Raw genomic sequence first — 18,029 nt, 5'->3', positions numbered from 1 at the left:
GATAGGCAGGAGGGAAGGGCTAGGAGGAGGCAGGAGGGGGAAGGGGATAGGCAGGCGAGTATGGAGGGAAGAGGACGGCAAGCTAGGGATAGAGAGAGAGAGCAGAGGGGAAAGGAGTTTGTAGGCCAGGGGCAGAAGGGGAGAGGAAGGGAGGGGAGAGGGGAGTGGGACCGAGACTGAGGAAAGAAAAGACACTTCTCTGGAAACAGAAGTGGCACCCCATTCTAGCAGCCAGGCAGTAGGGCATGCTCATCTGAGGGCTCTGAACTTCAGCAAGGAGGACAATGAAATGATTATCGCAGGGGTCCTAGAACATTATGCAATGCTCTTTGGTAACTGTGCGACCAGGACATTGAGGACATCTTAGAGTCAGATCTGGTGTACCATTGCCCAGGCTATACCCAGGTGCAGCGGCATGAAGCAGAATTGGGAGCAGGTGGCTCACAGATACCATGACATAAAGGCCCAATTGAAAACAAAGGTGTCAAACAGGAACAAATATATACAGCAGACTGAAGGAGGAGCCCCTTGTCTAATAGTTCTGACACCGATGGAGGAGCGCTTCATCCAATGACTAGGATCAGATGTGTTTGAGGGAATGGCTGAGTGGCTGGACACCATGTGAGCCGGAGCCGGTAAGTTCACCCCACCTGTAAATGGCAAGGCTGCTATAGTTGTCCACATCATTTGGCATAAGATGCTCAACATTGATTGAGATGCAAAGTGCACATCTCATGCCAAATAGTACATGTGTACTTCTTGGCTTTGTTACTTATGTCTTCTTCTTTGTTTCCACAACTCTTGCCCAGGACTCTGCTGGTCCCAGCCATCCATCCCCAGGGACCAGCAGCACAGCAGCACTTTTCCATGCCCCTTTGCTTATGGTTGCACAGACACAGGTCAGCGAGGAGGAGAAGAAACAGCAGCAGCACCAACCTCCTGAGCACAGGCAGATGCTGGAACCCTTTGGCTCAGCAAGCCCATTTAATGTGAGCCTAAACATATCAGCCTTCAAGGAGGAACCCATCTTGCAGTGGGGGCCAGATGAGCCACTGCAACCTTTGTCAAGCACACTACATCACCAGCACAATCAAACCTAGGCCCTGCATGATCAGATGTCAGCATACTCACAAGCTCTGACAATGGTGACAACATCATTTAACAACATGACCTGTTCCTTCTCCAGCATTCCAGGACTCCATGTCTTGCAGCAATTTCCGACCCAAGAGATGCCTCAGGAGTAGGTCCCAAAGACATGTCGCTCCCAAGTGGCAAACCATGCCATGGCAACTGTTATGCCCACCATCCTTGGCAACCCCGTGGCGCGGCCCTCTCACCTTCACAGATGGATTCCTGGGCCTGGCTTCTCTTCTCTGGCAGCGAGGGGCTGCCAGCTCCGACCTCGGGTTCCCTCCAGTGCCTCCGGTCCTGCCTCGCTGCCCAGTGTTGCCAGCCAAGATGTCCCTGCTTGTCGGGCCTCTCTGCGTGGCCCACGGAGAGACGCCACCATCAGCGCTGTGCCCCCTCCTAGGCGCGCGCATCCCCAGTGAACCTGGTTGTGGATCCGGATGCTGATGTCAGACTCTTCAGCGTATAAAAACCCAGGCCTCGCTCCATAGCATTGTCTTTACAACAGGTCTCCTTGTACTTCGAGTACTCGTTGCTGATCCTAGATTCGACTCATCGTGTAATCCTGTTTTCCTGTGGTTCCCGGTTCCTGTTCTCCTAGTTCCTGTTTCGTCTATGTGTTGGACTGACTCATTGGATTTGACCTCCGCTACGCCTGACTACTCTTCAGCATTTCTCCAGCCCCGGACCTCCGCTACTCCTGACTACTCTTCAGCTTCTCTCCACCTAAGTCCTGCCGGCCCCGGCACCCAAAGGCTCAACCCGAGGGGAACGTGGGCTGGTATAGGTGAAGCTTCAGTGGCCTCTAGCTTCAGCCCACTCCACCTGCTGACGGTGGGGACCCGTAGGCCCTTGCCTGCGGGTTGAATCAACTCCACCTCAGCCCAAGAATCCACCTCCAGCACAACACAATAGCAGGTTTAAATTAGCTGGATAACACTTATCCAGCTTACTAGCAACTTATTCAGGGATATTCAGTAATATAACCATGCTAGTGAATATCTCTTGTAAGTTAGTCAGATAAGTCTTATCTGACTAACTTACTTAAACATCTAGCTTTCAATATCTACATCAATGTGACTTATTCTAAGGAAGACATTTTAAAGCCATTTACCCAGATAAATGGTCTCTCTGAATATTGCTCTCCCTGAATTTGACTAAAAGCATGCATTGTCTTCTGCAACGTGTACTTTTAGCTGGATTGTGAAGAGGTAGTCATAGAGATGTGGACTACATAAACAAATGTATTAATGTGCATCACAACATATAATATATAACACATACACCATAATCCCTATCCAACTTCCCTCCACCTACATATAAAAAAAAAATCAATGTGTATCATATATAAAATTAAAAAAAAAACACATTAAATACAATCACCATCACATTTTTCTTCAACTATATCCTCATCCACCCCTCAGACTTAACCTAAATATACAAAACTTAACTCTATAAAAGTATTAAAAATATAACCCTCCCAACATATCCCTATCTAATCTGTCACAAGATGTAAAGCTTATTTATTTTTATTTACAAAAAATTATTGTGCCAGCCTACATTTTGTAAAGCTCACTCTATCTTCCCCCTTTCACCATTCTTAATTATCTTAATATTCAACCAAAAATCAAGACCCAGCTATTTCCTCTTAACTTTCTTCTCACTATAATCAATTTAATTACAAAACTGACAGATCCCAGTGTAAAACAAGTACAGACAAAATATGCCCAACAATATTTCAAATGCACATAAATTAGATTTTCAAATCTATGCAAGTTAATTTCATTGAAATTTCACCCACACAAAAAGCAGGTGCAGGGTATCCAAAGACAATTTTCAAAGGGAAAACATATGCATTCCATTTGATAATTAGGTAAAAGGTCTGTGGACTTTGTACTTTGGCAGTGAGTTTCAAAATTGTCCCATCAATAAGCAAATTTTTCCTTCAACAAGCCCAAGGAAATAATAAACTTACTTACTTTCCAGCTGAGCTTCTGTAATTTTTGTGAATGCTTCTATTTTAGTAGGCAGCAGATTATTTGCATTATGCAAATCTATATGTAGTTTCTCTATGGTATCTGTACATACTGGATTTATTGCTGACTGCCACCAGTTAGTTTCTATTGGAGTAAGCAAGGGTGATTCCAGATGGACAGACAATATTCTTTTTAGTTCAGTCGGTGTCTGATGCTGCAAGGCAGGTTCAATAATTTGAGGTACTGCAAAAAACAATAAAATCAAGGAACAAATTATCATGATAAAGGTTTAAAAACAAAACCTATATATTTTATTTAAATATTTTTTCTCTTAGCATAGAGGAATTCTCCAACAGAAAAATCAGGAAGAGTTCTGAAAAATTAAAAATAGATGAAAACAATGGAGTCATTTAATAAGCCACAATTTTTTCCTGCAGAGGAGGAAAATACCATGGGGTTTACTTAGGAAATCCTATGGTATTTTCCCTGGTGGTACGATATCATGGGGAAAAATACTGTGGGTTAGTAGCCCTACTAATGCCATGCTATAGCAGCCCCTCAGTTTGCAGCCACCTGTTATGGTTAAGCGGTGTTTGGGTGGATTCTTGGGTATTGTGGCAGATGACCATGCCCATGGGGAGGAGCCCCATGAGGCGCCACAGTACTAGGCTAAACGCAGACGCACAAACACAGAGTAGTTCTTTTATTAGACAGCTTGAAGTGTACCACCAGAGGTGGCAGTAGTGAGGTAGTCTGGATGTAGCAGTCTCAGGACCCTTGGCAGAGGGCGCCTTTCTCACCCCGTTGGTATAGGGGAAGTCCAGTGTAGGTTTCCCAGCACGGCAGTACTGAGGATGAGATAGACTGAGAGTTATATTACTCACTAGATGGTTGCTGTAGGTATGCGATTCCACCAGGTTGAAGAAGATGGTACTTGGCACCGAGGCAGGGAGAGCAGGCCCTCGAGGAGCGAGTACCTGATCCCTGTAAGGCACCTGAAATAAAGCAGAGGGCCCCCAAGGAGTGGGTACCCAGGTTAGCAATACCCCAAAGGGCAGAGAGAGAGCTTCCAGTGGCAGCAGGAAGCGGCAGAGTAGCTAAGACCGGCCAAGACCAATCTGTTGTTAATTCAACGAGCTAGCAAATTAGTACAGGCTATATACCTGGATGGCGTGACGTCAGTAGAGGGGAACACCCCTGAGGTTCACGCCAATGTTGGAATAAAGACGTAGGTGGCGTGTGCATGCGCACCCTAGTAGGTCCTTGGGAAGGAGCATGGCGGGATGCAGCACCATAGCCATTCCGGGGATGCCGGAGTGGTCGGCTTGTAGACGCGGCGGTAGCCATTTTCCCCAAGGAAGCGGGAGGAGCCATGAACAAGGTGAGGCAAACGGGGCGAAGCCGTCTAGCACCAACGGACACAACACCACCATCATGTTAAAGGACGAAAGTGATCCAAACAAAACTCCCACTAATGCATGGAACCCCCAGGAGGTTCTGTGAGATCCCCATCCCACCCCCTAGAGGCAGCCCAAGTGGCCAACCAAAAAAATGACATGTAAATAAATGTGGTGCAGGCCTCTCCCATCCCTTCAAAACCCCACCCCTATGTAAAACATTTCTTGCCCCCCCTCCACCCCCTCCAACTGGCCTCAGGAATCCTGTCATCCTCTCGACCCTCTGATCATACCTTGAAAAACCTAGTGGCTTAGTGGGGTCTGAAGCACCCCCTAGACTCCAGCTCCTGTACCATCTGTAGAAAAATGGTACGAGCTGGCCGCATTTCAACTTATGCGCCATTACATGCTCTGCTACTGGAAGAATTTGGTTACAATTCCTGAGTTGTAAGTAGCTTTTATTAAAATAATGCATCTTGTGATTTTTCAGGCAAGCTAATTTATTTTATTTACTTTCAATTGCCTATTAATGTGCTGTTTTGCATGCATTTGCATGCAAAGTACCTCATTAACATAGTAGCATTATTGCCTAAACATTATACAAGTTGGTAAATGACCCCCTAAGTTAGATGCCCTAGAGGGAATTTAAGGTTATTTATAAGATATTTCCATACCAGAGTTCCAAAAGACATCTTAATTTCAAGCCTAGTGTTTTCTAATCTTTTTCATTATGACCTTGTCACAAGTCAGTGATGAGGTGTGCAGCAGAATGTACAGATCCATAGCAATCTGAAAAGAGTCACAATGTGAATGCTTCTGCTGTGGCCTCTCAAATAGGACTGAGACCATTTTATTTAACTTAGGCTACTTTAGATAGGATTTGATCTGGTGGTCTAGAGGTGAAAAACTACAATACTATGACAATCACCTGAGCCTAAATATAATATTCTGACTTAAATATCATTTTCTAAAGGAAAAACTGTTGCTATTTCTGAAAGAGTTCATTTAAGATTTTAACAGAAATTGAGGCCATGTTTTAAAATAAGTAACAGTTTGATTGTTTAAATATTAAAGAGGAAGTGCAATATGCATTAACTCCTGTCATTGCCTTAGTCTCTCTCTTCCATGTAGTTTTGCAAAAGCATTTATAATATTCTAGTTCAGTGTTTCCCAACCCTCTTCTGGAGGCACACCTATCCAGTCAGGTTTTCAGGATTGCATAATGAAAATGAATATGCATGAGAGTGATTTGCATGCAGTGGAGACCCAGTTATCTACATTTCTCTGATGCATATTCACTACAGATATCCTGAAAACCCAACTGGTTAGGTAGGCCTCCAGTCGAACATTGGGAAACACTGTTCTAGCTGCAGAAGGATACAATAGCAGTCTCCAAGATTTGAAATACAAAATGCTGCAGCACGCCTACTCACTAACTCTCACCGCCATGAACACATTACACCTGTTCTCATGTTCCTCCACTGGCTTCCTGTAGCATCTAGAATATTATTCAAAGTTCTCTCCCTCATACATAAATCGATCCATAACCAAGATATGCAATGGTTCTCTGATCATTTTATTTTCCGCACATCAAACAGACCAATAAGAAAAATGCACCAAGCCAAACTTACGTCTTCTACAATTAAACACATCAAGCACGTCGCTACAAGAGACCGCACATTCACTATTGCCGGGACCAACATCTGGAACAAAATGCCCACCGACCTGCGTCTCGAACCCTGCCATAAGAAATTTAAGCAAAACCTCAAAACATGGCTGTTAGAACAAGCTTACACCTAATGATCCTCTCCTCTACTGAAATACTGATTAATATTACTGTTCTCACTGAATCATTGCTACACGCTGATTTTATTCTTCTCACTGCTAATTTTTGACTTTTTGATCTCTGAACTTCCATTTATTATTAGACTTGCCATTAACAAAGGATTACGATTACCATTGGTTTATTGTATTTGCTTTTATTTTGTTGGTATTTTTTGATATATATCATGTCTATGTTATTTCAATTTCTCTGTAAAGCCTGTTGCTGAATTATAGTTTATTGTAAACCGAGGTGATGTTTTGAATGTGCTGCGGTATATAAAAAAAAAATTCACTAAAGAAATAAATAAATAAACTCTTGGGGTGGATTTATCAAAATGCGGTAAGTACCCATGCGATAGCAAAAGGGGCATGTTTTATGCTAATATAGCATTTATTGCTAATTACCTGTGCAAAGAGCTAAGTTAGTGCAAATTGTGATACCATTTTCAGATTCTGCGATAAGTGCCAGACCTGTTGTATTTCCTTCATTCAACCACCAGGGGACCATTGTTAATGGTCCTGAGAGAGTGAGAGTGAGAGAGAGAGAGAGAGAGAGAGAGAGAGAGAGAGAGAGAGAGAGAGAGAGAGAGAGAGAGAGAGAGACTGGCCATAATGTCATGGCCCATAGGTAGGTATTTGTATCCCTATGGTAGGCCCAATTAGTAACTCGAGGTGGAGTTTAGGTATGAGTGTAGGGGGTTAGGGGCCACTGACATTCTACGTGACACCTACGAACAGAACAGTGGTCTCTTGTGAAGATTTGCTGGCCTTCGGAGTGAGGAAACTCACTCCAAGATGAGATTTGGGCAAGGTTCTCTCAACCAAGCTTGAGGGACTCTCTACCTGGGTAACATCAAGCTAGGTGGAGAGGTGTAGTTAAAATCGGTGTTACGGCTGTGCGATAGCTCTTTGCAGACAGGCCAACCCAGCCCACTCTTCGCCCCTAACTCCTATTTTCTGAATTTGCATCGCACCATATGATATGGTGCGATCGCATGCGTTAAACACGTTTTTGCATGCGTTAACGGGGCTTTTCGCATGCGATAAGCCCTTAACGCATGCGAAAACGCCTTATCGCATTTTGATAAATGACCCCCTCTATTTTTTAACCAGATGAAGGAAACCAGGACAAATGGTATGCATATTCATGGTTAGAATACAACAAATAAGAGAATCCACTGGTCAGGATATAAATGATTTCAACAAAAAATAAAGAATCCCGTATAGGAAGAGAAGCGGGGACGCTCAGAGAGACCTCATAGTTGATGTCAACAATTGAAGCTGACGTAAATTTGAACTGGCGAAAAGCTTATAATGGCTCAAGCTTTTGTTTTATAAAGCTTATAATCATCGGTCTCTATGAGCATATGATGCTACTGCAATAGGTAGCTATCTCACGGCACAATCAGTCTCTATTTGTACTCTGATATAAAGTCTCTTAATATACTTAACTTGCGATTTTCGTGTCCGTAGACAAACCAGTGGTGTTAGAACAAGTGTAATCCGACGCTGTTCCGACACGGCGTGTTTCGGAGGAAAACCTCCTTCCTCAGGGGCTCGGATGTCACTAATGCCGGTTTTTCACATTGTTTGTGCAAGGAAAGTTATGTGGCTGTATTATAGCGTCTCAAATGGCTTTCCAATGATGCTGAACTAGCATTCATGGAGCCGTGCAAGACGTCTGTCAGCTAGGAGGTTTTCCTCCGAAACACGCCGTGTCGGAACAGCGTCGGATTACACTTGTTCTAACATCACTGGTTTGTCTACGGACACGAAAATCGCAAGTTAAGTATATTAAGAGACTTTATATCAGAGTACAAATAGAGACTGATTGTGCCGTGAGATAGCTACCTATTGCAGTAGCATCATATGCTCATAGAGACCGATGATTATAAGCTTTATAAAACAAAAGCTTGAGCCATTATAAGCTTTTCGCCAGTTCAAATTTACGTCAGCTTCAATTGTTGACATCAACTATGAGGTCTCTCTGAGCGTCCCCGCTTCTCTTCCTATACGGGATTCTTTATTCATGGTTAGAGGCATGGCACAAAAGCAGCATCATTAGAAAAATTTGTTTCCTAGAACTATTTCCCATACTAGTGGCATTAGTAGTTTGAAGACCAAGGTTACAAATTAGAAGAGTGGTGTTTCATTCATGTAATGCCCCTCTCATTTCCTCATTAGAAAGGAGGATAATGGATGTGGTTCATTCTCAAACAGGAGAGAAGCTTCACTTCAAGCCCCTAAGTGTGCAGTGTCTTCAAAACATAAAACATTCTCCACACTCAGAATGTTTTTCTTACAAAAAGTCTTTACTGTAACTAAATTTCTTCAATAGGAGCCAACCCATCCCCTATTAGAGGGGGAGGCCACAACCGGTGGGGTGCTCTGCCTCTGAGGGGAGAGGGACAGAGGCTGGTGGATGAGCCAGCAAGGTCAATTTAAGCCTAGGCTGGCCCGCCCACCAGCCTCTCCTTTCGGCAGTTTTTCCAGGTTAGCTATGCCTTACTTTCTTCTGGGTGCAGTTCCTGCTCCTGTTCCTTCCTTTAGTTCCTCTTCCTCACTATTGTACTATTAAAGCTCCATGCTCTGGAACTCCCTGGGTGAATCACATTGGAAGGTTCAATGGCTGGCTTGCAGGCACCCCTTCCCCCTCAAAGCAATCAGTGGCATGCACAAGGCCAAGCCTTTATCCTTCCTCTCCTGGTGCCTGACAATTTAAAAAAGATAAAAAGGGGGGGGGGGGGGGGGGGGGAAGGTGCTGTTCTGGGACTGAGGGGAAGAGTGACCAGAGCAGCAAGCAGTCCTTTTCCCAGCTCCCCACTCACCCAAGCGGGACATCTGTTGCCTTGGGGTGAGCCAGAGATGGACAAAAAGGCATTGCCATGGCCAAGATGGGATATATATCCCCTTTTTTTGAGCGTATTCAGATCCAGTGCAGGTTTGGTCGTGGCCCTGACTGCACCTAGGGTCCGACTGCGATTGTCCGGCTTCCAGAGGCAAGCCATATTTTGACTGGCATCCTAATGCCTGGCACTACTTCGACTAAAGTCTGTTAGAATCCTGCTGCCTTCCCTCAGTGCAGCAGGGAGCCGTCATTGGATGCTGTGATGTGAGTGATGCTAGGACCCGGCAAAAAGACGCTTAGGATATATGTACAAATTGGCACACATGATTTGGTGCACGTTGGCAGGAGATGATGTCACACGCTCAAGCCTACTTAGCCTGACTGGAGTTGGATTTGTTGCCTCAGTAAAAAGGTCTCCTGGTTCCATTCTTCTGTCTTGCTCAAGCCCTCCAGCCTGGTTCCATCTTCTCAGCCTTCAGCTTTGCTTCACTCTTCGCTTGTAGCTCTGCTGCAACCCTCAGCCTTGTTTCAAGCCATCAGCCTTGTCTCAAGCCATAAACCTTGCCTCAAGCCATCAGCCTTGTCTCAAGCTGTCAGTCTTGTCCTTGCCTGGCTTCAGCCACAATCTTGGTCTTTGTATAGACTTTTGAACTCTGTCATAGTCTGGCCTGTGCCAAAACTCGCTCACCCGCTGTTGGCGTGAGTCTAAGGACTCTACCTACAAAGCTGCGAAATGGCAAGAGGGGCTCACACATACCTAGTTCCTTACAAAGTCTAAAAGTCACCTGGGGGCCCTGGACTTGTTTTGCTTTATGCACATAGACGGTAACTTTCAAAAGGGTGTGCCGGCGCACACTGACACGTCTGCTGGTGCGTGCCCTGGAACGTGGAAATGTTATACAATAGGCTGGGCACCTGTGGCGTAGCCACGGATGGGCCTGGGTGAGCTGTGACTCATCCATTTTGAGCTCATACCCACCCAATCAGTGTTATCCAGTGGCCTAAGAAGAGCGGCCCTGTCATAGGACCACAGTGGACACGCCGGGCGTGCACATCAAAGGGAGCAGCAGCCAAGAGGAGGAAGATGCCCACAAAGCCATCGGTGGACCCCATCCCTCAGGCATCCGAGAAAAGGAAGAGGCCTGCGAGGCTTTGGTGGACCCCTTACCACTGCCAGCTGAGAAGCAGACCCACGAGGCTGGCGTTAGAGCCATCCCACAGTGGCCGATAAAAGGAGTAGGCCTAGCGGCCGAGAAGTAGAGCAGGCCGACGAGGCCGCTTGTGGACCCATATCACCAGTGGCCGAGGAGTAGGATTGGGAAGTCAGCGTACAAAGAAAAAAAATCCTCACTGGAAGGCGCCATTCGCCTGCTCCTCCACGTGCGCTGGCTCTGTGGCATTCAAGACAAGTGTGGCCAGTAAGTACTCTATACTGATCTCATGTATTGTGAGATCTGCATAGAGGATTTGCTAGCCCCTAGAGTTTTGAATACTGTGGACAGGCACATGAGGAGTGGCAGCAGAATAGGCTCCCAATGGGGAGCCTGCTTGTATTTTGTGTTTGCTGTGTGTGTGTCTATGTGAATGGGCGCCTGCCTGGATGTGAGCATATGGATCGCAGCCTGACTGGGGGTGTATGAATGGTAGCCTGCCTGAGGTGTGTGTGAATGGTAGCCTTCCTTGTGGATCTGGGGGTGTAAAGATGAATAATAGCCTGCCTGGGGAAGATGGAGGTGTGTGTGTGAATGATAGCCTGCCTTAGAGGTGAGTGTGTGCCTGGGTGTGTGTCTGAATGGTAGCCTGTCTGGGGAAGAGTATGTGAATAGTAGCCTGCCTGGGAGGGGTGTGTGTGCCTGGGTGTGAATAATAGCTTGCCTGGGTGCGCATGTGTGTGTGACTGGTAGCCTGCCTGAGGTGTGTGTTTGTGTGTGAATGGTAGCCTGCCTCGAGGTGTGTAGGTGATTGGAAGCCTACTTAGGGGGGGATGTAAATGGTAGCCTGCCTCAGTGTGTGTGTGTGTGTGTGTGTGAATGGTAGCCTACCTGGATGTGTGTGTTTGTAAATGGTAGCCTGCCTGGGGATGTGTGTGAATAGGAGTCTGCCTGGGTGTGTGTGTGTGTGAATAGTAGCCTGTCATGGGGTATGTATGTGATTGGAAGCCTACTCAGGGGAGAGGATGTGAATGGGAGCCTACCTGAGGGTGTGTGAGAGAGAGAGAGAGCATGTGGGAGTGAGAACTTGTGATTGTGAGAGTGGGAGCCTAGATGTGAGAGTGGGAGTCTTTGTGTTTGTGTGAGTGTGGTAGCCTGAATATGAGAATGAAAGCTTGTGTGTGTACATATGTATGGAAGTGGGAGCAAGAACCTGCATGTGAGAGACTGTGTGTTTGATGGGAATATGAAGCTGTGCGTGAGAAACCATGTAAAAGTGAGAGTCTATGTGTGTGTCTGTGAGGGAGAATGGGAGATAGCATGTGAGATTCTGAGTGTGTGAGCATGTGAGTGTGAAAGCCTGTGTGTGTACATATGTATGGGAATGGGAGACTGCATGTGCGAGAGAGATTGTGAGAGCCTGTGTGTGTCTATAGGGGAAATGGGAACATTGAGTGTGAGAGACAGCATGTGAGTGAGAGCCTGTGTGAAAAATAGAGCATATAAGAGAGAATCTATGTGTGAAAGAGAGCATATAAGAGAGAGCCTGCTTATGTATGTATGTGGGAGTGGGAGTCTATGTGTATGTGAGAGAGAGCATGGAAGAGTGGGATCCTGAGTGAGAAAAGTATGTGTGAGAGAACATGTAAGAGAGAGTCTATGTATGTATATGAATGAGGAAGGAAAGAAGACAGGATGAGAGAGAAGAAACAGACAGAATAAAAGAGACCTCGAAAAAGGAATAAGGAAAAGACAGAAAGGGGAAAAAAGAGACTGGGACCAAATGATTAGAAAAATAAGGTTAGGGACAAAGGTAAAAACAAATTATTTTGCCTTTAAGTGATTGTAATATGCCATCTTTAGGAATGTGCATTACTTATATGTTTGCATTTTGCTTTTTCTTCGGTATTCCAGTGTTCACAGAGTCTGGATTCTCAGTCTTTCCATTTCAGTATTGTCTGCATGTTTGTTTCTAATTTGTAGTCCCTTATTCTGTATTAGGCAAGGATCTGTATGTGTTGCACATGTGTGACAGAGATAGCAAATGTTGCTTACCTGTATAACAGGTGTTCTCACAGGACAGCAGGATGTTAGTCCTCACATATGGGTGACATCACAGGATGGAGCCCAATCACGGAACACTTCTGTCAAAGTTTCCAGAACTTTGACTGGCCCCTACTGGGCATGCCCAGCATGGCACTAACCCTGCAGCCAGCAGGGGTCCCCCTTCAGTCTTGTTAAAAAGCTACAGGTAGTGCCGGAAATAAAATAAGAAAACGTTACGTACCCAACACCACGGGGCGGTGGGCGGGTTTCGTGAGGACTAACATCCTGCTGTCCTGTGAGAACACCTGTTACAGGTAAGCAACATTTGCTTTCTCACAGGACAAGCAGGATGGTAGTCCACACATATGGGTGAGAACCGAGCTGAGGATGTCCGAGCATGCACCAAATGTACGCAGGCGTGCAAGGCACTAGGCCTGGGATGAAATTTGGCCGAGGGCATCCTGAACCACACCGGGCAGGCAGAAGGGTGCTGGTACGTCACGTTGTAAATAGGTTGCGCAAGACAGACTGGATGAAGATGGAATCTTGTCTTCCGGCTTTGTCTAAGCAATAATGGGCTGTAAAAGTATGGAGAGAACTCCAGGTGGCAGCCCTGCAAATGTCAGGATGCGGCACCGATCGTAGGTGTGCTACTGAAGTCGCCATGGCCCTCACAGAGTATGCTTTAACACGGTCATGAAGTGGAATGCTGATAGCAAAAGGATATGCAGTCCGCCAACCAGGAGGAGAGAGTCTGCTTATCCACAGGCTGCCCCAATTTGATGGAATGGAAAGAGACAAATAGTTGAGTGCTTTTCCTGTGGGCAGCTGTATGGTCTAGATAGAATGCTAGAGCCCGTTTACAGTCAAGGGTATGCAGAGCCTGTTCTCCTGGATTGGAGTGGGGCCTGGGAAAAAAGGTAAGTAGTATAATGGATTGATTGAGATGAAACTCCGAAACTACCTTAGGCAAGAATTTAGGGTGATTGCAGAGTACTGCCCGGTCCTGCAGAAGTTTAGTGTAAGGTGGATAGGTAACTAGAGCCTGCAATTCACTAACTCTGCGAGCGGAAATGATTGCCAAAAGGAAAATCACTTTCCATGTGGGATATCGAAGGTCACAGGATTGAAGAGGCTCGAATGGTGGTTTCATGAGCTGACCCAAAACTAGGTTGAGGTCCCAAGAAGGGGCCGGAGGATGCAAAGGAGGCTTGAGGTGAAGCAAGCCCTTCAAGAAGTGTGTTACAAGGGATTGTACTGATATGGGAACATCCCCGACACCTTTATGGAAGGCGGCTACTGCACTGACATGCATCCTGATGGAGGAAGTTTTTAGAGCTGACTCTGACAAGTGCCAGAGATAGTCCAGAAACTTCGTGATTGGACAGGTAAAGGGGTCAAGGGACTGAGCAGAGCACCATGACGTAAACCTGGTCCATTTGTAAGAATAAGATTTTCTTGTGGAAGGCTTCCATGAAGCAATCAGGACAAGGGAAACTGGTTCAGAAAGGTTAAATGGCTGAAGAATTAACCTTTCAACATCCATGCCGTCAGGGACAAGGCTTGAAGGTTGGGGTGGCGTAGGCACCTGTCGTTTTCAGTGATCAGAAGCGGGTCCTTTCCCAAGGGAACGTGCCTGCGAATGGAGAGATCCTGAAGTATTGGAAACCACACTTGGCGCGGCCAGTGAGGTGCTATCAGGATCATGGTTCCCTTGTCCCGACGTAACTTCACGATAGTCTTCGAGAGAATTGGAAGTGGAGGGAATGCATATAGGAGACCGGTTGCCCATGATAGGGAGAACGCGTCTCTTGGCTGATGGTATTGGCTGCGAATGAGAGAGCAGAAGTTGTCTACTTTGTGATTTTGAGGTGACGCAAAGAGGTCTATTTGAGGATAACCCCATTGTTGGAAGATTGAGTTTGCTACTGAAGGGTTGAGAGACCACTCGTGCGGTTGAAAGGTGCGACTCAGCTTGTCTGCCAACACATTGTCCAATCCCAGCAAGTAGGTGGCCCTGAGGTACATCGAGTGGGAGAGGGCCTCCGCCCATATCTGTGCAGCTTCCTGACACAGAAGGTAGGAGCCTGTCCCTCCCTGTTTGTTGATGTACCACATGGCCACCTGGTTGTCCGTCTGGATCAGGATGACTTGATTGGAGAGGCGATCCTGAAATACCCTGAGAGCATATCTGATTGCTTGAAGCTCAAGGAAATTTATTTGGTGTTTGGCTTCCTCTGGAGACCAAGATCCTTGCGTCTGCAGATTGGGCACGTGGGCTCCCCAGCCGAGGTTGGAAGCATTGGTGGTAAGAGTTATTTGAGGGTCTGGAGCCTGGAAGGGTAAGCCTTGGAGGAGATTGACCTGATTTCTCCACCAGGTGAGAGACTGACGGAGTGAGTCAGTTACGTGGACAATGGTCGACAGGGGCTGAATAGATTGAGTCCATTGTTACCTTAGAGTCCACTGCATGACTCTCATGGCCAAGCGGGCCATTGGGGTGACCTGAATTGAGGACGCCATGTGTCCCAGGAGGATGAGAAAGTGGTGTGCAGTCATGGAATGCTGAGACTGCAGCTGGTGTGCAAGAGACACGAGAATGAGAGCTCGCTGTCGAGGCAGAAAAGTCTTTGCCTGCAAGGTGTCCAAGTCTGCTCCAATGAACGATAAGATTTGAGATGGGATTAAGTAGGATTGTCGTAGTTGATGAGAAATCCTAGCGAAATTAGAGTGCGTAATGTAAGATGTAGGGACGACAGAGCATCTTGCTGAGTGGGAACCCTGATTAACCAATCGTCTAGATAGGGGTAGACGTGAACACCTTGAGTCCTGAGGAAGGCTGCAACTATGACGAGGCATTTTGTGAAGACTCGTGGTGCAGACGCGAGGCCGAATGGAAGCACTCGGTATTGATAGTGCTTGGGGCCTACTAGAAACCTCAGGTATTTGCGATGGGATGGAATTATCACGATATGAGTGTATGCGTCCTGAAGGTCTAGAGAGAAGAGCCAGTCTCCTCTTTGTAGAAGAGGAAGAAGAGAGCCCAACGTTACCATTTTGAACCTTTCTTGCTGTAGGAACTTGTGAAGGCATGTAGGTCCAGAATTGGACGAACAACCCCCGATTTTTTGTGGATTAGAAAGTACCAGGAATAGAACCCTAGGCCGTGCTGAGAGTAGGGCACTGGTTCTATTGCCTTGGACTGGAGGAGGAGGGAGACTTCCTGTTCCAGAAGGATGGAATGATCGGATGTTCTCCACGTCAGTAGAGGTGGGGAGTCTGGTGGAATGGAGAGAAAGTTCACATGATAACCCTGAGCAATTATCGCCAGGACCCACTGGTCTGAGGTGATTGAGTGCCACCTGTTGTTGAAATGGCACAATCGACCTTCCACTGGTATGTGGGGTAATGGAAGCTGGCTGCTGCTCTCTATGTAAGAGTCAAAAACTGGAAGCAGGGCCTGGCTGAGGGGCTGTTTGCGGTTTTTGTTTCCGTGTCTGACGAGACTGGGCTTTCTGGAACGGTCTCGTAGAACGGGTTCTAGTTGGTGGCGGGTAGGATTTCTTCGGGCGGAAGAATGACTTCTTAGAGTCCTTCCGGAAGGTCTGTTTTGAAGAGTACTCAGAAGGCATCGGAGAGAGTGGTCTTAGGGTCTCATGATGTTCCTTGAGTTCCGCCACTGTTCATTGAATCTGTTCACCACACAGATTATCTCCTACACAAGGCAGGTCAGATAATCTGTCTTGTACTTCAGGGCGAAGGTCGGAAGACTTGAGCCAGGCCCATCGTCTTGCCGAGATAGCAGCTGCAGATAACCCTGATAGCAGTGTCAAAGATATCTTAAGATTATCTGATCTCATGCTTGTCTGCCTCAAACCACTTGTTTACTAGGGTTTGGAGTTGTTCTTGAAATTGCTGAGGCAGGGAGTCTGTCAAGTCTTGTATCTGCTTAAATAATACCCTATTATACTGGGTCATATAGAGCTGATAAGCAGCAATTCTGGAGATGAGCATTGATCCCTGAAAGACACGGCGACCAATGGCATCTAGAAATTTCTGTTCCTTGCCTGGGGGAAAGGAAGTGTGAGGTTTTGATCTCCTTGCTCTGGGCAGATTCTACAACCAGAGATTGGTGATCCAATTGAGGTTTGTGAAATCCTGGAGCTGACCGAACAAGATAGGTGGTGTCAGCCTTCCTGTGGACTGGAGCAACAGAGCCAGGATGTTCCCTGTTCTTTTTGAAGAGATCCAGAAGAACCTGGTGGATAGGGATGGAGGTTATTTCCTTGGGAGCATCCAGGAATTGTAGCAACTCCATCATTTGATGCCTATTGTCCTGTTCCGTCTGTAATTGGAAGGGAACCAATTCAGACATCTCCTTCACAAAATTTATAAAGGGAAGGTCCTCTGGAGGAGAACACTTTCTACTTTTTGTAGGTGAAGGTGGTGAAGGTAAGTCATCGGTGTCTGGTGAAGAATCATCAGTCCAGGTATCGTAGGGATCAGCACCTGATCCTCTAGGGCAGGGGTCAGGAACCTTTTTGGCTGAGAGAGCCATAAACGCCACATATTTTAAAATGTAATTCCATGAGAGCCATACAATATGTTTAAAACTAAATACAAGTAAATGTGTGCATTTTATGTAAGATCACACTTTTAAAGTACAAGAAGTCTCTTAAAATATTACACCAGACCTTAAGACACCAATACATCTCCTATTAGGAAAACGGACCAAGTCAGGCTGCTATAGAGTCCTACACAGAAACTACACGCCAGCAGAAAACCTCACCTGAATCACGTGCTGTCCCTCACCTAACATAGAATAAAGAGACCAAAACGCATAACAAGAAGCATGCAGACAAAAACTGAATTGGAAACTGCAACAAGCCAGAGTCTCTGTATGCAGTGTAACAAAGGAAAAAAGAAACATCACACATCCTTATAAAACAAATCAAGAAATATAAAATCATCAGCAGTAAAACTGTACTAACAAAAAGAACATATTTCGAAACAGCTGATGAGTGGAATATCCAATAATTAAAAACTCATATAAAACATTTCCAGATACCAACAAAATATTTCAAAATAGCAGACACAAAGATCCAGTAATGAAAAATAATAAGGATACAAAAATTTTTTTGCTCTGCATACCTGGGAACGTTTGATATCCAGGTGTCCTGAGATTGTTCTGAATTAGCAGGAGGTGGGGTGGTTTGCTTGGAACTTTCTCCTCTCTCAGTCACATACCAGCGCTCTCTCTCACACTGGCTCTCAATGACACACCTATACACACATGCTCTCAGTACTCACATATACACATGTTTTTTCTCTCTCACTAATATAGGCTCTTGATTACACATTTATACACATGCTGTCTATCTTTTCACACTTACACACACACAGGCTTTCAATCACATAAATACATGCTGTCTTTTTCTCTCACACACAGACTCTCATTCACATGCTTACAAACATGTCCTCTCTTTCTCTCATTTACACACAGGCTCTCAATCACATACTCACATGCTCCCTCACCTAAATCAGCTCTCAATCACACACAGACACACATGGTCTCTCTCTCTCATTTAAACACAGGCTCTCAATCACATACTCACATGCTCCCTCACCTAAATCAGCTCTCAATCACACAGACACACAT

General features: G+C 45.9%; 1 protein-coding gene across 1 annotated transcript in view; it reads right to left on the bottom strand.

Annotated features, from left to right (window-relative positions):
- LOC115099074 (protein shortage in chiasmata 1 ortholog-like) overlaps window positions 1–18,029 on the bottom strand; it is a 131,390-nt gene that overhangs the window by 54,652 nt on the left and 58,709 nt on the right. Inside the window, exon 4 of the mRNA XM_029616383.1 lies at window positions 3,108–3,347. Within this exon, the coding sequence (XP_029472243.1) occupies window positions 3,108–3,347 (240 nt within the window). The remainder of the gene's footprint in view (window positions 1–3,107; window positions 3,348–18,029) is intronic.

This window comes from Rhinatrema bivittatum, chromosome 1, assembly GCF_901001135.1.
Source record: "Rhinatrema bivittatum chromosome 1, aRhiBiv1.1, whole genome shotgun sequence".
NCBI lineage: Eukaryota > Metazoa > Chordata > Amphibia > Gymnophiona > Rhinatrematidae > Rhinatrema > Rhinatrema bivittatum.
The sequence above is the reverse complement of the archived record's forward strand: the minus strand, read 5'-3'. Positions and strand labels throughout refer to the sequence as shown.